The sequence below is a fragment of the Gossypium arboreum genome, chromosome 7 (genome assembly GCF_025698485.1).
Source record: "Gossypium arboreum isolate Shixiya-1 chromosome 7, ASM2569848v2, whole genome shotgun sequence".
Classification (NCBI taxonomy): Eukaryota; Viridiplantae; Streptophyta; class Magnoliopsida; order Malvales; family Malvaceae; genus Gossypium; species Gossypium arboreum.
The window spans coordinates 78028130-78055634 of NC_069076.1; the positions used below are offsets into that span (position 1 = coordinate 78028130).

Sequence of the window (27505 nt, forward strand, 5' to 3'; positions counted from 1 at the left end):
GAGTGTTGGTGACTTGTTCCGCATCAGGATAACCCTGATGATCTGAAGTATGCACGTTCGAGCATGTCGTTCTCTTTTGACTTAAGTCAAATCCTCATCTAGCGCCGTGAATGTTTTTCTTTACCAAGCTATTTCGATCTGACCTCCGTAAATCGTCTCTAGAATTGAGCCTAAAAGTTCACCACATACGCCTCGCCGATCATCAGACTAAATAGACCTGGTGCCTATTGACCCATCCACAGGTAACCCCAACTGTAAATGCACGTCCTCCAAAGTGATAACACACTTGCTGCATGGAAGATGGAATCTGCGCATATCGAGTCTCCACCTCTCCACGAACGCGCTTACGAGTTTTGGGTCCAACTTACACACCCGTCCTACAAGGGCCACGTGCCAAAAATCGACTTTCCTCAAGTATGGTTCAATCAACGTTGATGGAAGACTGGGTAAATTACGAATATAACATTATAAAATTTGATCTTCCGCCTATTTACGTAAAAAAAAATACAAAGTATTAAGTTAATATATAATAATATTAAAAAAAAAACTGAAATTTATTAAAAAATATTCTTACCATTTGTAATTGAATGACAAAATGTGATTGTCATAATGATGATTAGAAAATTGACCATTGCTAATTATATAGAACACAAATTAATTTAAAAATATTTTTAGAAAACATTAATAAAAATTTAATAGAAAATATAATTTAGATTTTTAGAGTGGTTTGAGAATTTGAGAGAATTTTATGAGAAATGAATATTTATAGTTTTTTTTTTAATTGGGGGTAATGACTATTTAAAATAGTTGTTGGAAAAGTATTCGTTGGGGGGGGGGAACGCTTCCAGTCGACCCATACCCATAAATATTCCAAAAATTGGCCTATTCCGGTAATTTTAAAAAAAATGGCATTTTTTGGTAATTTAATCAAAAAATAATTTACCATATATGCTTAAGATAAAGGGTAAATTGCAAAAATAGTCACTTTTGTTTGTCTCAATTTATATTTTAGTCACTTATGTTTGAAATATTACGTTTTAGTCACTTACGTTATCGTTTTATTACAAAATGGTCACTCTACCATTAAACTCTGTTACCTCTCTAACAATAGTGCTACGTGGCAATCCAGATAGATTTTAAATGCCAATTTGGATGCCCAGTTTCTGAGATGAAATTATATTTTTAATTAAAAAAATTTAATTTGATTGCCACGTAGGATCGCTGTTAGGGAGGTAACAAAACTTAACGATAGAGTGACTACTTCGTAATAAAACGATAATGTAAATGACAAAAACATAACATTTCAAACATAAATGATTAAAATGTAATCTGAGTTAAACAAAAAAGACTATTTTTGTAGTTTATCAAATATAAATTAGATGGGATAATTTTGATATTTAATAATAAAAAATTTAAAATAATAATTATATATATATATTTTAAAATTTGACATATTCAGCGAATTTAGCCAGTAAATATAGCTAATATTTCACATTCATTAGTCTATCGGGGCCAATTGCAAGCCTAATAGGCTAATAGAGCGGGCCTGTGCCAATCAAAACCCTAGCTCTAGATTTGTAGTTTATATTTTTAATAAAAGATATATTTGCAGTCATAAACTCAAAAACCCTAAAAATCGAGTTTCGTACTGATTTGAGTGATTCCCCACTCTTGCCTCTGCGAATAAATTTACATTCATAGGTGATATTTGTGATGGCGGGAGGGAAGATGAAGAAAGATAAGCAAAAAGGGCCGAGAGCCCCCTCCAATCACTACCAAGGTGGTGTCACTTTCCACAAATCCAAAGGCCAGCACATCCTTAAGAACCCTATGTTGGTCGACGCTATTGTACAAAAGGCCGGCATCAAACCCACCGATACCATCCTCGAAATCGGTCCCGGTACTGGTAACCTTACCAAGAAGCTTCTTGAAACCGGTAAAATGGTCATCGCCGTCGAACTCGATCCTCGTATGGTCCTCGAACTTCAACGCCGCTTTCAAGGCACTCCTTTCTCTAATCGCTTAAAGGTATCCCTTCTTCTTTTTTTATAAAAAAAAAAATTGACCAAATTCTCAACTTTTAGGAGCTTTAATAGTCAATTACCTGATGAATTTAAATGTTCTAGAATTGGGGATTTGACAATGTTGTATAAAATGCTTAATTTTTTTTCAGGTTATTCAAGGTGATGTACTGAAGACGGATTTGCCCTATTTTGATATATGTGTGGCGAATATTCCGTATCAAATATCTTCTCCTCTTACATTCAAGTTACTGTTTCATCAGCCTGCTTTTAGGTGTGCTATTATTATGTTCCAGAGAGAATTCGCAATGCGACTCGTTGCTCAGCCTGGTGATAATCTTTACTGTCGGCTTTCCGTCAATACCCAATTTTATGCTCGGGTTTTCCATCTCCTCAAAGTCGGGAAGAACAATTTCCGGCCTCCACCTAAGGTTGATTCTTCTGTAGTAAGGATCGAGCCGAGGAAACCACGCCCTGAAGTGAATCATAAGGAGTGGGATGGGTTTATAAGGATTTGTTTCATAAGGAAGAATAAGACACTGGGTTCCATTTTCAAGCAGAAAAACGTACTGTCACTCTTGGAGAAGAACTACAAGACCTTGCAGGCGCTGCAAGGCTCACAAAATGTTTCTTTGAGTGGGAATGATGATATGGAGATTGCAAGACTAGGGGATGAGAGTATGGAAATGGAAGATGGAATGGATGATGACATGGATATGGAATGTGATGAAGCAGAAGGAGAAGGAGAAGTGTCTGAGTTTAAAAATAAGGTTATAAGTGTGTTGAAGGAAGGAAAATTTGAGGAGCAGAGAGCATCCAAGCTTAGTCAGGAAAGCTTTTTAACCTTACTCTCTATGTTCAACAAGGCTGGCATACACTTCTCCTGATGCAACCATGCTTTTTCTTTTGAAAGGTTTTGTTCATCTTCCTTAGGCAGTAGGGGTATCCAATTTTGTTTTGGCTTATTTGTTTTTACCAGGTTAACTTAATTGAGAATGTATTTATTTTGTTTGTTGGAAAGTATTATTATCTAGCCAAGCTGTACGCATTACATGCATTCATGCTCTTCTATGTGCCACTATTTGACTGGTTATCTCCTATGATGAATATGAGAGCGCAGAAGTAGTATTCAGCTATGTCACCTGTACTTTAGGTGTGAGTGTGTATCCAACATGAATTATCTTGATTGCATGAATATGGGGTCGGAATTTGTGTTTGACATGGGTAGGTTCTAGCTTTATAATTGCCTACAAAATTTGTAGAGATTGTGGTGATGGAGGCAGTTAACCCCAGGTTAAAGCTTCAGTTGAATTTTATACCGTGAACGCAAAAGAGAGTCTATCTTTCAATGGAAGAAGGAAGTGCATATTGAAGGAATTCATTACCAAACACAATGATCGCAACCATGTCCCTGATGAATTAGTTGAATGCTCATCCCAGGATGATGAAGTACCCAAGAAGCCTAATGTCAAGTCTAAAGAAACAAAGATGAATTAGTTAGTACTAATATTTGATTGCTCCATAGAACCCCAAAAGAGGTATGGAATTCTTCTACTTTATTAACTTCTCCAATCTCTGGTGTTATATATGAATCAACCACTTTTAGCGTTGTGTTGGAAAACAGTTACATTTGAAATGATTCGCATAATTTTCGAGTTGTTCTGCATCCGATAAATTTATTTATTTAATTAAAATGTGTTTTGTAATTCTGGGATTCTATAATTTTATTATTACCCTTCAAATCAACCGTGCTTGTGCATGATACATATTGTACGAAGCTCACATAGAATCAGTCAAAACATTGTTCCATTTCTGGGTATGGAACATAGAATCGGTTCTTTTGCATTCAACGGATATTTTACCAAGATGAGGCTTCATACCTGTTCTTAAAGCATTTCCGTAGCCTCCATGCCCCATGCCTGATGTTACAGTAGCAGAAGAGCGTAGCGACTTTTAGAAATAGTCCCATAATTAGCCCCTTTTTCTTACTTTTAATAACTGGTAATTTCTAATTATAAAAAGAGAGGCAATTTCAGTAAAAACAAAATGTTTTTTTTCTTTTAATTCTTTTATATTATTATCATCGTTCTCAAAATTCCATTATTGTTGGAACCACCTAAAACACCGGTTCGTCCGGACAGAAGAAAGACATTGTTTTTGTTTTGGTAGAATAAGAGAGTAATAGATTAGCAATTAAGAATTATTACAGCATCTTCAACCTTATTCAGTCACTAACTTCATAAGTTCTACCGGTGGTGATCGGTATATCTGTAAATCCATTCCATACCTCGTGCTAATGCTGCCATATGATCTGCTACAGCATTATCCTCTCGGTAAACATGCTGGACTTTAATCTCCCATGTCCGACGAAGCATATTTTTTACTCGCACCACTGGCTCATGATGCAATTCCCGATCCTCCCCATTGATCATCTATACAAAAGCAATGTTATTTACTAATATCACCCTTGCCAAACCAGTCCCCCAAGCAGGACGCAAGCCTTCAAGCGCTCCCCACAGCTCAGCTTCCAAAACAGACCATACTCCGATAACTTTAGAAAATCCCACAATACGTCTTCCCTGACATCTCTAATGACGCCACCTGTTGTCACAGCACTTGAACCTATACATACTGCACCATCAGTGTTGATCTTGTACCGTCCATCAGGCGAATCCCACAATCTATCTTCCCTGACTCCTAAATGGTTTTTGAGTGAATTTTTCAAGATTGGCCGAACTAATTTTATGATTTTTTAATAATTTATCGCTAGGCCCATATGTTTGGGTTTTGAGGGCCTAATTCTGAATAATTTTGGCCTGTTTGTTTTTTTTTTCAAAAATTATAAATAAAATTAAGGAATGGAGAGAGAGTGCGGGAGTGAATTACAGTTCAGAGAGCGCACACACTGCCCAGCAAATTTGGTGGAATTCCCGCCAAAGAAAACCCCGTTGAGGACATTTTCCCGGCATATCCCGCCATCTTTCACTCTTTATTTTCTTCCCTTATTTCTACTCTTCCGTTTCGACAGAAAAGTGATCACACTTCACCTTCCAAACTTCCCTCCCACCCGCCTCTCAATTTTTAATCATTAATCGGTAAAAATGGCACCGTCGCGTCGTCAAAGCAATGGCAGATCACCCCTTGTTAATCAACAGAGCCAGATTACTTCCTTCTTCTCCAAGAAAAACTCTTCTTCCCCATCTCCATCGCCTTCTCCTCCTCCTCCTCTTGCCAAACATACCTCTAAACTTAACCCAATCCCTGGCCCTAAACCTAATCCAAGGAGAAGTCCCATCCCTACTACTCCCTCCCTGGGGAATCCAAGCTCAAAAGCCTCTCCTTGTCATTGGCCAGTCGCTTGCCCCCACTCCCTCTTCTCCCCTCAACATAACGTTTGGCGATGAAGTGGTTGACAAGAGGCTAAGGGTTCACTGGCCCTTGGATAAGGCGTGGTACGAGGGCGTTGTCAAGTCTTTCGATAAGGTCTCGGTAAGCATTTGATTCAGTATGATGATTCTGAGGAAGAGGAGTTGGATTTGGGGAAGGAGAAGATTGAGTGGGTTGAAGAAACCACGGAAGGTTTAAGCGGTTGCGGCGAGGGGTTCTTTGGCTTTTAAGAAAGTGGTGATTGACGATGAGGATGATGACGTGGCGGATAGTGCGAACGAAAAGAGCGACGATGATGATTCTAGTGATGAAGACTGGGGGAAGAACGCCGAGAAGGAAGTGAGCGAGGATGCTGATGAGGAAGATATGGATTTGGAGGATGAGAAAGAGGAGGAAGAAGAACTGGAGGAGGAGGAGGTGGGAATGAAAATATCGAAAAGAAAGGGCGGTGGAAAGACTGAATCAAAGAAACGGAAGGCGAATGGCTTTGCAAAACCGGAGTTCGGTAAAAAGAGTAAGACCAGTGCGAATGGTAGTACTAAGGAAGAGTTTAAGGTGCCTTCGGTGGAACCGGTGAAGAAGATTGAAAGTAAGTAACGGGGTTTTTGTGTGCCACTCCTTTTTAGTTGGTTGTTTTTGAAACGGGAAATTAGATAACTAAATTCCTTTCTCCTTGAAAAATAAGTATTCCTCTTATATTGAATGTTTTGTTATTTATTTTCCTTAAATTATCACCTCTAAGAGGATTCTTTTTCTTCCTCTTTTTATCAATGTCCCTCTAGTTATGTTCTAACTATGTGGTTTATTTGTTATTGGTGCAATTTACATGGAAATTTACTCTGCTCTGGCATATTTTAACTAGTATGTCGTTCAAAATATTGGATATATAGCAGATTATGTTCCTGTCTGTCTTGTTCTTATGTAATTTACCTGAATGGATGGTTTGAGGTCTGAATATGAGCATGATGATGAAGTACCCAAGAAGCCTAATGTCAAGTCTAAAGAAACAAAGATGAATTAGTTAGTACTAATATTTGATTGCTCCATAGAACCCCAAAAGAGGTATGGAATTCTTCTACTTTATTAACTTCTCCAATCTCTGGTGTTATATATGAATCAACCACTTTTAGCGTTGTGTTGGAAAACAGTTACATTTGAAATGATTCGCATAATTTTCGAGTTGTTCTGCATCCGATAAATTTATTTATTTAATTAAAATGTGTTTTGTAATTCTGGGATTCTATAATTTTATTATTACCCTTCAAATCAACCGTGCTTGTGCATGATACATATTGTACGAAGCTCACATAGAATCAGTCAAAACATTGTTCCATTTCTGGGTATGGAACATAGAATCGGTTCTTTTGCATTCAACGGATATTTTACCAAGATGAGGCTTCATACCTGTTCTTAAAGCATTTCCGTAGCCTCCATGCCCCATGCCTGATGTTACAGTAGCAGAAGAGCGTAGCGACTTTTAGAAATAGTCCCATAATTAGCCCCTTTTTCTTACTTTTAATAACTGGTAATTTCTAATTATAAAAAGAGAGGCAATTTCAGTAAAAACAAAATGTTTTTTTTCTTTTAATTCTTTTATATTATTATCATCGTTCTCAAAATTCCATTATTGTTGGAACCACCTAAAACACCGGTTCGTCCGGACAGAAGAAAGACATTGTTTTTGTTTTGGTAGAATAAGAGAGTAATAGATTAGCAATTAAGAATTATTACAGCATCTTCAACCTTATTCAGTCACTAACTTCATAAGTTCTACCGGTGGTGATCGGTATATCTGTAAATCCATTCCATACCTCGTGCTAATGCTGCCATATGATCTGCTACAGCATTATCCTCTCGGTAAACATGCTGGACTTTAATCTCCCATGTCCGACGAAGCATATTTTTTACTCGCACCACTGGCTCATGATGCAATTCCCGATCCTCCCCATTGATCATCTATACAAAAGCAATGTTATTTACTAATATCACCCTTGCCAAACCAGTCCCCCAAGCAGGACGCAAGCCTTCAAGCGCTCCCCACAGCTCAGCTTCCAAAACAGACCATACTCCGATAACTTTAGAAAATCCCACAATACGTCTTCCCTGACATCTCTAATGACGCCACCTGTTGTCACAGCACTTGAACCTATACATACTGCACCATCAGTGTTGATCTTGTACCGTCCATCAGGCGAATCCCACAATCTATCTTCCTGACTCCTAAATGGTTTTTGAGTGAATTTTTCAAGATTGGCCGAACTAATTTTATGATTTTTAATAATTTATCGCTAGGCCCATATGTTTGGGTTTTGAGGGCCTAATTCTGAATAATTTTGGCCTGTTTGTTTTTTTTCAAAAATTATAAATAAAATTAAGGAATGGAGAGAGTGCGGGAGTGAATTACAGTTCAGAGAGCGCACACACTGCCCAGCAAATTTGGTGGAATTCCGCCAAAGAAAACCCCGTTGAGGACATTTTCCGGCATATCCCGCCATCTTTCACTCTTTATTTTCTTCCCTTATTTCTACTCTTCCGTTTCGACAGAAAAGTGATCACACTTCACCTTCAAACTTCCCTCCCACCCGCCTCTCAATTTTTAATCATTAATCGGTAAAATGGCACCGTCGCGTCGTCAAAGCAATGGCAGATCACCCCTTGTTAATCAACAGAGCCAGATTACTTCCTTCTTCTCCAAGAAAAACTCTTCTTCCCCATCTCCATCGCCTTCTCCTCCTCCTCCTCTTGCCAAACATACCTCTAAACTTAACCCAATCCCTGGCCCTAAACCTAATCCAAGGAGAAGTCCCATCCCTACTACTCCCTCCCCTGGGGAATCCAAGCTCAAAAAGCCTCTCCTTGTCATTGGCCAGTCGCTTGCCCCCACTCCCTCTTCTCCCCTCAACATAACGTTTGGCGATGAAGTGGTTGACAAGAGGCTAAGGGTTCACTGGCCCTTGGATAAGGCGTGGTACGAGGGCGTTGTCAAGTCTTTCGATAAGGTCTCGGGTAAGCATTTGATTCAGTATGATGATTCTGAGGAAGAGGAGTTGGATTTGGGGAAGGAGAAGATTGAGTGGGTTGAAGAAACCACGGGAAGGTTTAAGCGGTTGCGGCGAGGGGGTTCTTTGGCTTTTAAGAAAGTGGTGATTGACGATGAGGATGATGACGTGGCGGATAGTGCGAACGAAAAGAGCGACGATGATGATTCTAGTGATGAAGACTGGGGGAAGAACGCCGAGAAGGAAGTGAGCGAGGATGCTGATGAGGAAGATATGGATTTGGAGGATGAGAAAGAGGAGGAAGAAGAACTGGAGGAGGAGGAGGTGGGAATGAAAATATCGAAAAGAAAGGGCGGTGGAAAGACTGAATCAAAGAAACGGAAGGCGAATGGCTTTGCAAAACCGGAGTTCGGTAAAAAGAGTAAGACCAGTGCGAATGGTAGTACTAAGGAAGAGTTTAAGGTGCCTTCGGTGGAACCGGTGAAGAAGATTGAAAGTAAGTAACGGGGTTTTGTGTGCCACTCCTTTTTAGTTGGTTGTTTTTGAAACGGGAAATTAGATAACTAAATTCCTTTCTCCTTGAAAAATAAGTATTCCTCTTATATTGAATGTTTTGTTATTTATTTTCCTTAAATTATCACCTCTAAGAGGATTCTTTTTCTTCCTCTTTTTATCAATGTCCCTCTAGTTATGTTCTAACTATGTGGTTTATTTGTTATTGGTGCAATTTACATGGAAATTTACTCTGCTCTGGCATATTTTAACTAGTATGTCGTTCAAAATATTGGATATATAGCAGATTATGTTCCTGTCTGTCTTGTTCTTATGTAATTTACCTGAATGGATGGTTTGAGGTCTGAATATGAGCATGTTTTGCTGCAGCTGATAAGGCATCTACTGCTGCTGACAAGGCTTTGGTGGCTGATGAGTTAGAGAGGTTTGGGAAGCGTGAAGCGGAGAAGTTGCACTTCCTTGGACCGTAAATTCTTGCTTCATTCTTTTAATTTTCCTTCTGTAACATTGATTCCATAAAAATATAAGTTTATGGCATCTAGCTTTCTTTAAATTACTATATCTTGAGGATTTGAAAACATGCATCCAGGCTTTCTTTAAATTACAATATTTTACTAATTCTGCCATCTGGCATCTTGAACTAACTGGTACACCTGCCATCTGAACTATTAGATTACCAATTATTTAGTAAATGTGGGCTTATGGCATTGCCATACAGATAATTTCTTTGGATATTGAGGCATGTTGTTAGTTCTGATGTAAATATCCAATGCCATGTATTTTTATTCTGAATTTTTTTCTTTTTCTTTGTCTTAAAGTGAGGTGCGTAGAGATGCAAATAGGAAGCGTCCTGGAGATGCAAACTACAATCCAAAGACTTTATACTTGCCTCCTGGTTTCTTAAAGAGCCTATCAGGTTGCCAGGTAAGGGGCATTTGATTCTCAAGTACTTTGAGATGCTTTTTTCCTTGACATTTATAGGTTGACCCATGCTATCATGCAGAGGCAATGGTGGGAGTTTAAGTCAAAACATATGGACAAAGTTCTATTTTTTAAGGCATGTCATGGTCTACCCTGATTTATTGTTGCCATTAATTTTAAAGTCATTTGACATATCATTGTTGTTTAAGCAGATGGGTAAATTTTATGAACTTTTTGAAATGGATGCACATGTTGGGGCAAAAGAACTGAATTTGCAATACATGAGGGTATGGTCCTATCCAAGTTCCTTCAACTCAAAGTCTCAAACTGATTTTATTTATTTTTTTGTGGACTGCCTTTTTTTATCTTATCTTAGGCCATCTTCACAGCCAGGAGAAAGATAGAAAATAAGGCAGAAGCCCCTTGTTTATAAACTGTCTCCTTTTTCTTGGTCTTATTTTTTTTCACTATTCCTCTTACATTTACTATCGATTTTAGGGGGAACAACCTCACTGTGGATTTCCTGAGAAGAATTTCTCTATGAATGTGGAGAAATTAGCTCGAAAGGTTTGTCTGATGTGCTTTTATTCCAAGTTGTAGTTTTCATGCGTGTTTTGCCATGGTTAGATCTTTTTGATAAGCACAATCTGTTCTGTGGAGGAAAGTTTACTTTATTTTATTGACTGAAACAGGGTTATCGAGTTCTTGTAGTAGAGCAAACGGAAACTCCTGAACAACTGGAGCTTCGTCGGAAAGAGAAAGGTGCCAAGGATAAGGTATGTTGTACTATGCATGATACTACAGAAGATTGGCTCTATTTTTATTGGTTTTCCATATTTTACATTTCCCCTAGATTGGCAATTTAATAAGTATGCTTTTCTCCATGCGTTTTTTTTGTGTAATATCTAATTGTCATGGTCCTAATAGCATTTGTAAATGTACAAGTATTCTTAGATGTGATGCTGAGGACCATTAGCCATTTCCATCTGGATTCTGGCCAGGTCATATGATGGCTTGTTTCTGTCATTTTATTAACCTTATATCCATTGTTTTCTAGTATGCTTTTTAGAATTCTTTTCCATAATTTGTTAATTGTATGGGATGATATGGAGCTGTATAACTTATTGATGTTTTTCAATATGTTTAGGTTGTCAAGCGTGAAATTTGTGCTGTGGTTACCAGAGGAACCCTAACTGATGGAGAAATGCTGTCATCAAATCCTGACCCTTCTTACCTCATGGCAGTGACTGAAAGCTGTCAAAGTTCACCAAACCAGAATGAGAAGCGGGTTTTTGGCATGTGTGCTGTTGATGTTGCAACTAGCAGGATTATTATTGGACAGGTGGGGATTGTTCCTTGCATGATAATTGCTTAATTTTTATCCTTTGTTCAGATCTAATCATTAGTCTTATTCCTCTGAATAGTATGTGTCCTTATCCAATGAGATTTACTTTTTCTGATCGTCTCTTGTTTTTTTTTTTTAAGTTGAAAAGAACTGATCTACTCTCTTGCTTCCACTTTCCAGTTTGAGGATGATTCTGAGTGCAGTGCATTGTGTTGTCTATTGGCTGAGCTAAGGCCAGTAGAAATTATAAAACCCACTAACCTGCTCAGTCTTGAAACTGAGAGGGCAATGCTGAGACATACAAGAACTCCCTTGGTAAATGAATTGGTCCCTACCGCAGAATTTTGGGATGCAAACAAAACTGTTCACGAAGTCAAAACTATCTACAAGTGTATTAATGATCAATCAGCTGCTGGATCTGTTGATGTGGGTACAGATGCTGCTAATACTTATGAGGATGATGAGCTGGGCTGCCTTCCACCTATCCTTTCCAGTCTACTCAGAGCTGGTGTTAATGGAAGCCTAGCACTCTCAGCTCTTGGAGGCACTCTTTATTACCTAAAACAGGCTTTTCTAGATGTGACATTACTTAGATTTGCAAAGTATGAGTTGCTTCCATCCTCTGGCTTCAGTCGCATTGCGCAAACACCTTATATGCTTCTTGATGCTGCTGCCCTTGAGAATCTTGAGATCTTTGAAAACAGCGGAAATGGAGACTCTTCTGGGTATGTGTGCACACACTTGTAGGTTTTTCTTAATTGTTTTACTTGCAAGTGCCAGTCTTATGCTTAGTCTGTTCTTTTATATGCATAGGACGCTCTATGCACAATTAAATCACTGTATAACAGCATTCGGGAAAAGGTTGCTAAGAACATGGCTTGCTAGACCATTATATCATACTGATTTGATTAAGGAACGGCAAGATGCTGTAGCAGGCCTAAAGGTGAGTTTTCCATTATAGTTGTGAGTTGTGACTTACATCAACATTGATTCAAGCATTCAGTTGAATTTGCCTGAATAACTAATTACACAACTTTCAAGCATTCCATTAATCTTTGATTAGTGTTAGGTCTTCATCAGAGTGTCTCTTTTGCTGATATTTACTGCTTTGTGTATAATGTTGTATTTTCTTCTATCTAGGGTGAAAGTCTATCATATGCACTTGAATTTCGAAAGGCATTGTCCAGGCTTCCTGACATGGAGAGGCTACTTGCACGGATCTTTGCTAGCAGGTAAACCTTGGATGAAAATGCAGCTCATTCATGTGTATCCCATTCATCTTGTGTGGGGAATATATTGAGCGTTCCTTAATAATATTTAAACTGTTGTTGTGCTTGAATGCAGTGAGGCTAATGGAAGAAATGCACATACAGTTGTTTTATATGAAGATGCGGCAAAGAAGCAACTTCAGCAATTCATATCAGCACTACGAGGTTGTGAATTAATGGTTCAAGCATGTTCTTCCCTTAGTGTTATTCTGAAAAATGTGGAATCTACGCAGCTTCATCATTTGTTAACAACTGGTAATGTGAAGTATATCTTTTTATATAGTTACTCAAAGATATCTGGCCTCTTATGTTTTTAACGCTGCACAGGTAAAGGTCTTCCAAATATCAATTCCATTCTTACGCATTTCAAAGATGCCTTTGATTGGGTTGATGCCAACAATTCTGGACGTATAATACCTCACAAAGGAGTTGATCTGGAATATGACTCAGCATGTGAAAGAGTTAAGGAGATTGAATCTAGTTTGACAAAACACCTCAAGGAGCAGCAGAAGTTACTTGGAGATTCATCAGTAAGAATTTTGTTAACAAGTTCTTGGAGGTTCCAATGATATAAGTCGTTGTTTAGTTCTTGTAATGTTTTACTAAACTTTGGATTGATATCTGCCATAGATAACCTATGTCACGATTGGAAAAGATTCGTATCTATTGGAAGTGCCAGAAAGCTTGCGCGGGAGTGTCCCTCGAGATTATGAGTTATGTTCATCCAAGAAGGTAATTTGCTTTCATTGGGGTTACCTTTTTGGATTAAACTTAAGATATATTTATCCAATTGGTGGTAGATATCTTTTGTTACAAAGCTGTCATGTTATCAAGTATTGATTATAACAGCTGCAAGCAAGCTTTTTGCTTGGTCATATGTGTTACGCAGATGGATTATGCTTTCCTCAGTTGCAATTTTCAAGTAGGCTGTTTGTATCTAGCCAGAGGCTGCAGATGTGTTATGCTTGTTATTTACTTGTTTTAAGTGTTTTGCTTTGTACGTTGCCTGAGTTGCGCAATGAAGTACTCATAATTTTGCTGTGTACCTCCTGCTTGACATGCATAGGGCTTCTTCCGGTATTGGACTCCATCTATCAAGAAGTTCCTGGGAGAACTCTCGCTAGCTGAATCTGAAAAGGAGACGGCTTTTAAGAACATTCTTCTGAGGTTAATTGGACGATTCTGCGAGGATCACAATAAATGGAGGCAACTAGTTTCAACAACAGCAGGTATGCTTGCTCACTTTTATGCAATCTGCACTGAAGCTTGGTTTATTTATTTATCATTTTTTGCCAATTTAATCCAGTAGTTTCTTGTTTTAGAGCTGGTTTGGTTTAAACGTTTTTTGTTCCCTGGATATAGTGCATACATCTAAGCTTATATTTTAGCCAAATACTTTAATTTAGAACCGAGACTGCATGTAGTTACAGAAATTATAAAAGATAATGCAATACAGATTAATTTACTTAGCATATCTGAACTGGTCTAACTTTGCAGAGCTGGATGTACTGATCAGTCTAGCAATAGCAAGTGATTTTTATGAAGGTCCTACATGTCGTCCTCGTGTCTTGGGCTCTTCATGCTCAAATGAAGTGCCGTGCTTTTCTGCAAAAGGTTTAGGACATCCTATTCTCAGAAGTGATTCTTTAGGCAAGGGTGCATTTGTCCCCAATGACATCAGTATTGCTGGTTCTGGCCATGCAAGTTTTATTCTTCTTACTGGGCCTAATATGGGTGGAAAATCAACTCTTCTTCGCCAAGTTTGCTTGGCTGTGATTTTGGCTCAGGTAAATTTTTGCTTCCTGCTCATTGTAGAGTGTCTCATTGCGTTCATTGGCCTTAATGTTGCCTTTTTCCCAGGTAGGAGCTGATGTCCCTGCAGAACAATTTGAACTATCTCCTGTTGACCGAATCTTTGTTCGGATGGGTTCCAAAGATCATATTATGGCTGGACAGAGTACATTTTTAACAGAGCTTTCAGAAACTGCATTAATGCTGGTAACTTATTTCATTCTGATCTAAAGCAACCCCTATATGTCTATGTCCTGATTGCAGCAAATGTCTTATATGTGAAAGTTTTCACATCCATCTATGTTACTTTGAATTTTCAAAAATTAAAAAAATTCAAAAGAGGCGTAATTGATATTTCTTCACAACTGTTCTTGTCATCTCTCACATCTTTGTTTGTTTTCACTGGCACAAGCCAGTGCAATTTCACAATCTACATGAGCAGAAAGAGTGTTTTATTTATTTCAGTTATCCAGAGTATTTAAGTCTTGTCCAAACTAATCTTTTCCTTTGTAGATGCGCTAAATGCTATTTCTAAAATTTTAATATCTGTGAAAACATATTCATGATGGTTAATGCAGTCCTCTGCAACTCAACATTCACTTGTGGCGTTAGATGAACTTGGACGTGGAACATCAACTTCTGATGGACAAGCCATTGCGTATGTTGCTTTCCTATTTAAACACCTTTGCATATCTATCTGGTACTTTTGACTTAGTTATGGTTTCTCATTACTCAGTATCTTTGACAGGGAATCGGTTCTTGAACATTTTGTACACAAGGTGCAGTGCCGAGGGATGTTTTCAACACACTACCACCGTTTAGCTGTGGACTATAGGAACAATTCCAAGGTGTGTCTGCTTTCTGTTGGATAATATATTCTTTAAACTGAAGTTTATAGCATTTATAATTGGCAAATTATATTAGGTGCAAAGAGAGTGAATGAGATATTTTGAGTTGTACAGCATCAGTTTGAAGTCTTATCTGCCAATTTGTTGAGTGAAAATTTGTAAAATGCAGGGCTCGTGGCTATTTTAGTGTCTGTTCAATTTCCTCAAGTTATTTATTATTTGTCTTTAATAAATTTTTACAGGTCTCTCTCTGTCACATGGCGTGCCAAGTAGGAAATGGAGTTGAAGGAGCTGAAGAAGTTACATTTCTTTACAGGTTGACTCCTGGTGCCTGTCCAAAAAGTTACGGAGTGAATGTTGCACGAATAGCTGGTAAAGTTATTTGTAACTTTATTTTCTCTTTGCTGAGGATCTACATGTGGACTTGTGGGAAATGGGCCCTCATTAGCTTCTATGCTTTGATATGTATAAATATAATATGGAGATTAACTTGAATAATGTGTACTGTGGGTTGAAACTATACGGACCTTCGAAGTCCATTGAAGGATGTGGTGTTCAGAGTGTTTAGAGTATGATAGCATTAAGGATTCCATGGAGCATATCTCACCTACTAGGAAAAGATTTAGCTTTTTGTTGAATTTTCCTTGAATTTAGTTCATATTCTCATATAATTGAAATGTGCATTAATCAATATCTTCTGTTATTAAGAACCTTTAGGACAAAAAGACGTAGATGTGTTTTGTTGTATTTATCTAGATCTTTGTTTATAGAGAATCTACTGAATTGCAAAATTTTAGCATCTGCTATGATGAATGTCACCTGACTGGTAATCATTTCAGGTCTTCCTGACTCTGTACTACGAACAGCTGCCAGTAAGTCTAGAGAATTTGAGGCTGTATACGGGAAACACCGAAGTGAGGGATCTGAAGACAAGTTGCCAATGCAAAGTAGCCTTGACGAAATGGTAGTTTTTATTCGGGAATTGATCAGCCTTACACGCTTAAAGACATGTGAGGAGGGCACTTGTATTAGGTCATTGACTCAACTTCAACAGAGGGCAAGGATGCTTCTGCATCAACATTGATTGAATGAATCCATGTAATAATTGTAATTTTTCCCAGGGTCATTCATTTTCGGAGAGAGTTAGTGATGTTCATATGATTGTGACTAATATGCTATCTAGCATTTTGTAAAGTTTGGGTGGGCTAGAAAATTGGAAAACATATTAGTTGGTAGCTAGAAGGTTGAAATGAGCTGACCAGCATTTTTGTACAGTGCATTTCTAATGAGAAAATTTTGTTGACATGATTGCTCTATCTCCTTTACTGAAACACCTAAAGCTGAAGCAGTTTGAATTAAGTAATTAGCAGTATTTGTGAAATTTTGGGTGATCAAGTTCGACATTGCTTAAAGGTCATAATGCTTGGCACTCGTTAAATATAGTATTGGAGGGCATGTTAGACAGGATTGAGTCCCAACGCCCAACGAAGGAAAATTAAAAAGCACGCTAATTAATGGTTTCAAAGGAATATAGGTGGCGTCACATACAAAGCCAAATTCAAGGCAAAGAGGATGTGAATTGTGCCTGTCTGAAACTCCAATTGTAGCCAAAACTGTGTCTTGTGGAACGGTTTTATTTATGGCGTTACTACTCTAAGGTAACCAAAAGCTTAAACTAATCCATCCCCTTTTTGCACTAACCAAAAGCTTAAACTAATCCATCCCCTTTTTGCACTAACAAATTCCCTGGTTTTGTTGTGTTTCAATATTTTGAGTGCAGGAATCCTCTGTTTTCATGGGCTCTTCTTTTTCCATTTTCAATTCATGTTTTTAGTGGGTGGAGTTTGATGTATTCAATCCTTGTTTAACAATGGAGGTATGACTTTGTGATTGTTGACTATTGGATGGATAAGCAGAATCAAACCATCATCATTATTAATTTGTGATTTCAATCCAAATTTATTTTTTTTAATTTATTTTTGTGTGATTTAAATTTCTTTTGATTTTAACGTGTTGACGTGCTCTTATTAAGAGTCCCATAAGTTTACAAGTCAAGAGATATATCATACAAGTCATGAAGTCAAATTCAACCGTGTACAACCTCTTTAATTTTTACTGTTCATTTATTCAAACATTATAAGGTACTTCTACACTATGAATCTGCCAAGATTATTGGAAATAAAATCTAAATTAGAAACAATAATATTAGACTTGCTGATGTAGTCATGAATATGTAAGGTTGGAGCTTACTTCAGGGCACCCTAAGTTTAACTCCAAGAAAATTGATTTAACAAGTAAATAAGTTGGTTGAATTTTCCTTAATGTTTATAATAGTAATATTTTTTTCTAGTTTCCCTAAAAAAATATAGGTGGTAATTATAGTGCGAATTTTAGTGATGCGATTTCAATACGATCCAAAATGATTTTAGCCATTTAACCGATAAAATAAATTTAAACTATTAAATTTGTCAACTCGATACTTACATTGAAAAATGAGTTTTGACCTAAATCATTAAATATATATTAAGTACAACTATGACAGAATTTGAATTATCAATTTATTTATCTTTTTTATTTTTTAATTTACTGGCATCTTTTCGTTTCTTTCCTTTTCTTTCTCAAAATGTTAGTTTTTTAGCTCAATTGTTTAGTTTTTTTTCAAACTTCTAAAATCAACTTCATCTATTTAATTATTTTAAAATCAACATAAATAACTTGTAATATGTTATATTTTAACAAAAATTATTTAACACGATTGGTTTTATATAATAATATTTTATAATTTTTATACTAACAACTAACAATAACAAATATTACTTTTAATGAAAATATAATTAAAATATTTCATTACAATAAAATTTCACTTAATATATAATAAATTAATAATTTATATTGACATTAATGGTTTTGGAATTGAACCAATAGTCAAATTGGTAATATTAGCAATGCTCGAAATTTGTCCTTTAGAAGTTGAGAGACCAATGATTAATTTTATTTTTGAACATCACCACCTACTTGCTCTAATTAATGAGATTAAAAAAATTATTTCATCGATCTAAATCAGTGTTTTCAGAACTAAACCTGAAATCGGTTATGGTATTAGTACAAAGATATGGGTTGAACCGATTAACCTGTGAACCAATACAGACCAATTGAGTAAAGATAAAAAAAATCCAATTAAACTAATTTTTCTCTATTTTGAATTTTTTATTTTTATGAATTTTTAATAATTTATTTGATTGAACCAGAGGAACTTTAAGAACTGGTGGCTTGACTGATTTAACTACCGATCTAATTCAAAAGAATGAAAAAAAATATATATATATATATATAAGAAAAATAATACTTTTTTATCCTTTTTTTGCACATGTCAATTTTAATTAGTTTTTTTAAATAGATATAATTGTTCAACTAATGACTGAACTAATAGAGGTATCAACTAAAAAAAAAAGGACTTTGTGACAACAAAAAATGTTTGTACCAAAATGGGACAATTGTATAGTTTAAATACCAAATTGCAGAGTTAATCCTCTTTTGAAATATACTTAACAGTTTGACTAATCATGGTGCCAATTTAAAAAAAATGTAATTTAAGTATCACTTGTGACAAAAAATTTTAACTACCAATATTAAAATATAGTATAATTTAAATATCAATTTATAGTTTAATCCTATAACAAAAGTACAAGCTTAAAAGTTAAGCTTGTTTAGTTTGTAAGGGATTCAGCCTCTAAAGCCACTAACATACGGCGACCGTTAGAGATTTTCAAAATAAATTTAAAATAAAAATATAAAAAATATTTATATATCTCATTAAAAGACCATTAACACGTGGCACAGCTTTAGAGATTTTCAAAATAATTTTATATGGTAAATAAAAAACATAAAATAAAATAAAAATATTTATATGCCTCCTTAAAAACCACTGAAATGTGAGAGGTTTTTAAAATAATTTTAAATGCTAAAAATTAAAATTAAAAATTTTAAAAATATTTATATACCTCCTTAAAACACCACTAACATGTGAAAGAGTTTTAGAAGTTTACAAAATTTTTTTTAATATTAAAAATTTAAAAATAAAAATAAGTATAATTTTTATTTAATTTTCAAGTGAGAGAAAATGAATAGAAAATTTCATTAAAACTTCTTTTGAACTTAAAGGAATTTATAATTTTATTTATTTTTAATAATAGAGTGATTAATAACATTTTGTTTCTTATTTTAATAATTTTAGTTAGATTTAAATCTTTTAAAAAGAAAAAGGAAAAAAAAAATTTATTATTCTCTCCTATTATTCGTTGTTAAGAGTAATAGTATCAAAGTTAGGTGATTCAAACAACGTAAGATACCAAGTCATAGTTGAATTACTCCCAAAGACAGCAAGCCTGAACCACAAAACAAAGGCTAGTTTCAAAGTCAAAGGCTCCCACGTTCCAATAGGTAAACGCTGCACGTATTAAACACGCTGCAATTGGCTGCGCTCTCTACAACTAGCTAGCAGCGTCTTCTCCACTTTGTTCGTTTCCCCTTACGTGTCGTCTTTCTCCTATAGTTTTACCACTGATTCTTTTTGTGGGCACTTTGACTCTGCTTCCGTCTCCTCCTATATATACCAAATCACCCTCCACTCACTACTCACAACTCTCATATTCCATACCCTTTACCAAATACCACTTTGATTCTTTTACATATTCTTCTTCAGTTAAACAAAGCCAAACAATTTCAACTTGAACATGGGGAACTGCACATCTAGCTGTTTTATCCAGGTTTCGGACATGGCCAAAGTAATCGATGCTCAAGGGAAGCTAAGGAAAGTGAAGCTCCCTGTGAAGGCAGCAGAGCTCATGCTCGACGAACCTGGTCACGTCATCTCTTCCGTGGAAGAGCTGAAACTAACTCGCCGCGTCGTCCCTATGCGAGCTGAGGATGAACTGCTGGCGGCTAAAGCTTACGTTTTGGTTCCTATACAAAGGGTGAACCGCAAAGTTACGGATGTGGATGTGGCGATCATAGAAGCTGCTTGTAGCGGAAAGAAAAGGGCAAAAAGTGGTGCTAAGGTTTTGCCTGAGTTGAGAGAGGAAGAGAGGCAAGTAGATCCTGTTTTGGCTGTCCCTGGGTGCCGGCAAGGGAATTACAGGCCCTGGACTCCTGTTTTGGAACCAATTTCTGAAGTGCTTTGAGAAGCCATGCTCGTGCTTTTTGTTGGGTTAGGCTTCCTTCATCAGATTTCCCAAATTCATTGTTCAAAAGTTGGGAGATTTTTAATATACTTGAACCTGTAATTTTGTGGTAGAAGAAATCAAGGACCAGTTCTTTCATGTAACAATTTTGGTTATGAAAGTAATACAATACTGATATCCACAAATAAATCTCATTAGGACATACGGAGACGTCGTCTCCTTTACAGCTACCCTACCCTAGATGATGGGAGCACCATTCTAAGGGCAACCAGATAAATTTCATCAGCTCCTTCTCCCCCAACAACATGGGACATAGATTCTTCTTTCTTATTCTCTCTTTACTCTTCCTCTATATTTGGTCACTCCGACCGACTAACCAGTGGCTAATCAGTCGGGTGGACCACCTATAACCACCGTCTCTCATTTTGTGTATCAACAGAATTAATCTCCAAAATCAGATGAAAACATGAAATCCTTTCCTAAAGTTAAGATCACTCTCGTTTATTTTCTTTTCCTCCTCGTTTATGGCATACCTACTTGCCATTCTCTAATCCATATATAAATATTGGCTCCATGGTGTGGCAAGCCATATATGTGAGCTATGAAAGCTACGCATATATACTGGGTTTGTGCGAGCTATATATGCATAATTGACCCCTTTCTTTGGCTCATTGTGCGAGCTAGGCATTGGTTCATGTGATTAGTGTTAGCTTTTTTGACGAGCTATATATTGCACACATATGTTGTATGTATGTGAGTTGCACCGTATACTATATATATACACTTAGCTGTTATAAGACGTGTATATGTATACATACATGTATGTATCGGTTCATGTGCTCTCACTTAATATATATGGGAATTGCACAACTCGCAAATATGAATCTTGCCCTTTCACAACGTGTTAGATAGTGATATTAAATTTAGACACCCCATCATGTTTTATATCATGAAAACATTATACCTTAGCATGTGACATGTAAATATCATTGGCAAAGTTTGTGTAGTATATATTGGTGAGCGACAACTGTACTAGGTATGTACATTGGCGACGTTTATTCTTACTATTCTTGGTGACTTAGTAAAGGAGCTTACCTCAATAATTCTTATAATTGGCAGTATCTCACCAAGTTGCTTATAAAACTCCTCATCCGATTACCTTTTACAATTCCTCGCCATTTAGTACCCATGCACACTTGCTATATCACATGGTAATGTGCAAGTGCCCCATATATATAACTTGTACGGACATTAATTACTTATAGCCCGCGTGAGCATTCCAACTCTTGTATAACAACTCACCAGATTTCTACATTTGTTACAACTCGTCGTCAAATTGTTTCAAAGCACCTTGCCAGTTGGCTCTTTAGTCGCGTAACACATCGCCAGTTTCCATGAAACTGCATATAGCTCATAATATATATTACATATATTAGCTTATGTTTTTTTAACTTATGCAAGCCTCTGTATATTTTTATACGAGCCCATGTAAGCTCGCCAAATGCTTGTGACTAGTCGTGTATATATATACCAAATGCACATTGCAAGCTCATATATTACATCTTGCTAATATATACATGCCTATATCGCCCATATCGCATACATATATCACCTCGCTAAAATTGTATATTTATTTATTTATTTATTTGTGATGCTTACAATTCTCGGTGGTTTATATTATGTTGTAGCTCGGCAATCTTAGATCTTCATACACACCTCGCTAAGTTCAGCACAATGTGTCTTGAAGCAAGTTAGAGAGCTCCCTTTTGCTTTTTCAGGCAAGTAAGGATAAAATGTATAATTATATATCATAAACAATTACTGATATGCTTTTCTCAAGTTCCTAAGTATAATTTTGGGTGACCTAAAGTATCGTGCATTAGTTTCTCAGTGATCAGTTTTGCACGACTTAAAGTATTGTAAAATGTACCTCATCGACGAACACTCATAGTAATCGTCAAACTTTTTAAGCATAGCCCGACGAAAGGTATGTTTGTATTATAAAAATGAGTGATGTACCTCTTTTGAGTTTATACCTTTTCAAGTATATCTCATTAAGTTTTAAGCTTATATCAACTTAAATTTTAAGCTTACACCCTCCTAGGTACAATTCAGTAAATTTTGAGTTTACATTTTTCAGTGTACAACTCATTAGATTTTGAGCTTACATCTCTCTAGGTACAACTCCAATTTTGAGCTTACATCTACTAAGGCACAACTTACTAAGTTTTGAGCTTACATCTTCCTTGGTATAATTCATTAAATTTTTAGCTCACACCTTCCCAAATACAAGTCCCTAAATTTTGAGTTCACACCTTCTCAGTACATCTCACTAAGTTTTTTAGTTTACACCTCAAGTACAACTCCTTAAAAATTGAGCTCATACCTTCTCTAGTATAACTCACTAAATTTTGAGTTTATACCTTTTCAGATTCTACTCAATAAGTTTTGAGCTTACACCTCCTCAGGTATAGCTCCCTAATTTTTAAGCTCATGCCTTTGCATGAACTCTCGAGCTTACACATTCCTAAGTACAACTCACTAAGTTTTGAGTTGACATCTTTCCAGATATGACTCATCAAGTTTTGAGTACAACTCTTTAATTTCTATGCTTGTATCTTTACAGCTCCAACTTTGTGTATTAACAAATACAAAAAATGCAAGCTACTTTAGTTGGAAAATTAATTTGGGTAGCTCAAATTAATTTGTGTAAAGCGTTTGCACCTTTTACTCTCTTTAACAAGCGCAAAAGATATAGAGTAGCTCAAATCATTTTATTAACACCTGCGAATAGTAAAATCAGATTATCTTCACTTCACCTTTTACTTCTATTGTAAATCCTAATCTAAAATCCGATTATAATTGAATTAATCAACCTAATTTGAGTAAGAAAAGAAATTTAATTAAAACATATTGCTAATTTTTTATATGAATAACCAAATTAATTGAATTCACCGACTTTATATAATTATATTAAATTTATCCAAATTCATAATAAAAACTTCTAAACCCAAACCATAATTGAAAACCGAGCCAAATATTCTAAACCCAAATCTATTAACATGTAAAAATAATAATGAAATCCATTAATATTCATAATTTTCTGGGAAAAAGTTTCTCTTTTATTCTTCTAGTTAAATTAAGTTCAATTATACATTCCTAGATGAGCCCCTCACTAAAGCCTCTAATTAATTAGACCTAAATACGAATGATCAAAACCAATTTAGACCCACAATTAAGGGTCATATAAAGATAAGAAAAAGCTCATAAAATTATCTTTGATTTACTTAACTCAATATCTTGTTTTATAAGATTTAATTTTCAAAATAAATAAAATTTAAAATCCAACACCTTCCATCTTGCTCCATATTGACAAGTTAGACACTTCTTTGTCTTTATGTATATATACACATATATTCAAGAAAAGCCATGTTTTGATTCAAACCAACTCAAAACACATTTTTTACAGTGATGGAGAGATCATCTATATTTTATTTGCATAACAATTTCTTAGCATTTAATCTTTGGTCATTTTAGTAACATTTTCCAACGCCGATTTGGTACATATACCATAACGTTCACGAAGTTAAGCTGTTGCTTTCACCCCTTACTTTCTTTATTTGCTGTTGAGTGTTGACATCTTTGTATTTTGCACTCTATTTTATGATTATCCATTATTGTTTTTTATCCGACAAATTAAGGAATCACCACACCAAACCAATTGTCTACTTCACGTTAAACCCCCCTTGTCTTTATTTTAATCAAAGTAAATACCATTGCCTTTATATTTAAGATTTAAAAATAGAGTTTACTAAGTATTAGTTTGATTAGTATTGATATTGTTATTAGTATAAAAGGACGTGAGTTTGAATGTGTTAAAGTACCTTTATCCTCCTCTTAAAGGTTGTGAAGGGGTTATACCTAGTTCTAGATATTGTATCAAAAAAGAAGAAGAAGAAGATATACGATGCCTCCCCATCGTTTCCCCAAGTTCTTAGAATTATGCGGTGGAATCAGTTCGACCAATTCAACGTAGTTTACTATCACATTAACAATTTAATTATAAATTTTAAAATTTTCATTTATAGTTAATATTTTTAAAATAAAAATAAAAATATAATATTAATTAAACTATTAAAAAAGAAATAGAGATTATGCTACTGTTTTTTGCAGCCCTATCGGGGAAAAACATAGAGAGAGGGTGGTGTAATTTTAATTGAAATCCTCCCCTCACGTAATTCATAATTTATTAAAGCATGAAAATTGGGGTTAATAATAATAATATAGTTACGGTTGAACCGTTTCTTTGACTTTGTATTTACGTCAGATACGGTAGAGCTACACCAGGGGGGACCCCACATGTCTGTTGCAATCATCAACGTTGATCAATCTTTGTTTATAATAAAAATAAATCAACGATGCAGATGAAAAGAAAATGGCAGTCCCTCCAAAAAGCCAACGACCCCAAATTTATATGAATCTTCCACTAAGTCCACCATAAAATGGTTCACAAGATGGAGCCGTTTAACAAACACCTCCATCTCCATCTCCATCACATTCCTGCATAAAAGTCCTTTCCTCTTCTTAATCACACTCACATGAATCACAAACCCAAACATTTCTTTTAGATTTGTTTTCTTTTTTTATACCGTGATTGAAAGTCGCTTTTCAATTTCTTGTTTATCGGTATATCAAGTTATATATGGGTAACTACGTTACTGCTTTTGCATGTCCTCCGTCGGATACGGCCGGGAAGGTCATTCTTTGGGACGGGTCTGTGCAGGATTTTATTTGGCCGTTGACGGCGGCGGAGCTGATGCTGGAGCATCCTCAACAGGTGGTGGTGGAGTTCCACGAGGCGGTGAACCAGAAGAGGCCGGTTCCGTTGCCAGCTGATCACAAGCTCGACGTGAAAAAGGTTTACGTAATGCTGCCCGTCAAACGAGGGAAGCCGACAACGCTGTCGTCCGAGGAAGCTCGTCGTGTGCTGTCTAGTGCGAACTCGGTGTTGAGGTCGAAATCGGTCTCACCGTCCTCCAAGTTTCTCCCTTTGTTCGCTAGGATATGCCCTGCGAATGATATTCTAGAGATGGCACAAAAATTGCCGTTGCAGAAGAAGGAAAACGGTGGGGAGAAGCAGGAGGAGGTTCAATGTTTGACGGAGTTTTTGATGGAAACGGTGGAAGGTAGGCCGGAGTTTTTGAACAGGCAATATTCAGGGAAGGGATGGAAACCAAGCTTGGATACTATAAAGGAAAAGAAGGTGGAGAGAAAAGTTAAGGTACCTCATTGGTTGTTTTAAATAATGAAGCTTACTATAAACAAACAGCTAGCTAGTTCTAGGTTCTGTAATTTGTCCTTCTGCCATTGTTGAATCCATGGTTGGACAACATTGTACAAGTATGTCGAAATCATTACAGGGAACAACTTTGTTTGATCATTGCAAATGTTTTGAGGCTTCCCTAGTCCTACATCTCTTCATCCCTGCGTACAATTAAGAGAATTAATTGCTTCACTGCCCAATAAACATAATCAACATGCAAAGATGGCTGCATTTAAATACGCTTTACTTACTTTTATTTTTTAATCACTATATCTATTAAATCCAATTTGCTGTCAAGTGTGGTTTTAGTCAGCCAAGACTATCCATATTATTTTGTAATTTTACAGTTTTTTTCTAATTTAATTACTAAATTTGGAATTCGGTATATCAAAATTTAAAAATTTTATATAGAATTAAAAGAAATTATTAAAAAATTACATTTAATTTTTTAAAAGAATTTCGAGTGATAGCGTGACACAATCTTCAAATGACACATCATTACACGTTAACAAATTGAATTTAGGGATCAAATTGAAGAAAACTATCAAGTTATGAGATTAATGTGGACAAAAAATTAAAAATCAAAATAAAAAAATTAAATTTAAGAACTAAATATTGCTTTATCCTAATTTTATCACTTTTTTCCCCAAAAGAAAGAACAGAGACAATGATACATATAAGGTAGAATTATAGTTTTGATCCTTCTATTATGTTCAAACTTAAAATTAATCTCTATTTTAGTCTCTTAACTTTTATCATGTCATTAATTAGTCCAAATAATTAATATTGTCGGCTATTTCGATTAAAATGAAGTAGATTTTTGTTCTTAAAAAAATTACTATTTTCAACTTCTATTATGTTTAAATTTAAAATATATTCTTTGTTTTAATCTCTTTATTTTCATAACGTTATCAATTAGTCCAAATAGTTAATATTATCGTCTACTTTTGACTTTTTTTTCTTCTTAAAAAATACTATTTTCAACTCATTGTGCTAGGTAGGGGCGTAGCCAAAAGGGAGCAGACAAGCGGCCTTGCCCCGCTTTGGTTCAATAAAAAAATTGTTTTATAGCTTCCTCTCTAAAATTAAAATATTCAATTTAGTCCTTTTTAACCATGAAAAAATTATACTTTAATTTAAACATTTCTAATAGAAAATTTTTGCTGTCAGCCCTCAAATTTTATAATTTTATTTTGCCCCTAAACAAAATTTTTTACTTCACCCCTGATGCTAGGCTTGAATTTTTTTATTGGAAATAGTGTTTTCAAGAGAAAAAAAAATGTTAATGTGTTAAGTATTTGGATTAAATAATTATATTAATGTATTAACTATTTGGATTAACAAATAATATTATAAAATAGAAAGATTAAATTATGTAAAATTAGAATATAAAAATTAAATTAGTAGGGATGAAATCCAAAATCTGAGCTATATATAATTAATATTTTCCTCCAATAAAAAAAAGTTATTCCTTATTAAGTGGAGTTGACTAAGTAATTAACACCAACCCTAATAGTATAAAACTAAATATATTATTAAAATTCCGATATAAATTATGCTGTTATTTATTTAAAGTTAAGAATGAATATATATATATATATATATATATATATATATATATTATGTTAAATTATAGTGTAATAAAATTTAAAAATTAAATATACTTTCAAGTCCCTAATATTTTCTTACATTTAAAAATTAGTCTTTATATTTTATTTTTAAAATTTAATTAATTTATTTTTGATTTAAAAATTCAGATCTAGTTAACACAAAATCTTCTATTAAATTTTTTATATGATATTTTAAATTTAAAAACTAATTACTTGTAGTCATGTAAAAAGAATGACTCCTAATAAACAAAATCAACATGCAAAGATGACTGCATTTAAATTACAATTTAATACACTTT

The 27505-nt window shown here is 35.3% G+C and overlaps 4 protein-coding genes across 4 annotated transcripts; all 4 read left to right on the plus strand.

Annotated features, from left to right (window-relative positions):
• The first annotated feature begins 1475 nt into the window (after positions 1-1475).
• LOC108467689 (ribosomal RNA small subunit methyltransferase) lies at positions 1476-3642 on the plus strand. The gene is made up of 2 exons (XM_017768460.2): positions 1476-2028; positions 2174-3642. Exons 1-2 carry the CDS (start codon positions 1714-1716, stop codon positions 2906-2908), a joined length of 1050 nt encoding a protein of 349 aa, XP_017623949.1. The 5' UTR covers positions 1476-1713; the 3' UTR covers positions 2909-3642.
• A 4155-nt stretch (positions 3643-7797) lies between these two features.
• Positions 7798-16401, plus strand: LOC108458278 (DNA mismatch repair protein MSH6). The gene is made up of 21 exons (XM_017757616.2): positions 7798-8903; positions 9290-9386; positions 9739-9844; positions 9924-9977; positions 10054-10128; positions 10340-10408; positions 10534-10617; positions 10989-11183; positions 11367-11911; positions 12000-12129; positions 12327-12418; positions 12531-12709; positions 12782-12984; positions 13085-13186; positions 13521-13683; positions 13952-14241; positions 14315-14452; positions 14824-14903; positions 14994-15093; positions 15336-15465; positions 15933-16401. The coding sequence occupies exons 1-21, from the start codon at positions 8024-8026 to the stop codon at positions 16175-16177; spliced, it is 3957 nt and encodes a 1318-aa protein (XP_017613105.1). The 5' UTR covers positions 7798-8023; the 3' UTR covers positions 16178-16401.
• A 3304-nt stretch (positions 16402-19705) lies between these two features.
• Positions 19706-20462, plus strand: LOC108487528 (uncharacterized). The gene has a single exon (XM_017791900.2). The coding sequence runs from the start codon at positions 19827-19829 to the stop codon at positions 20271-20273; it is 447 nt and encodes a 148-aa protein (XP_017647389.1). The 5' UTR covers positions 19706-19826; the 3' UTR covers positions 20274-20462.
• Positions 20463-24781: 4319 nt separating this feature from the next.
• LOC108484833 (uncharacterized) lies at positions 24782-25720 on the plus strand. Its single transcript, XM_017788730.2, has one exon. It carries the CDS (start codon positions 24976-24978, stop codon positions 25573-25575), a length of 600 nt encoding a protein of 199 aa, XP_017644219.1. The 5' UTR covers positions 24782-24975; the 3' UTR covers positions 25576-25720.
• The last annotated feature ends 1785 nt before the right edge of the window (positions 25721-27505 follow it).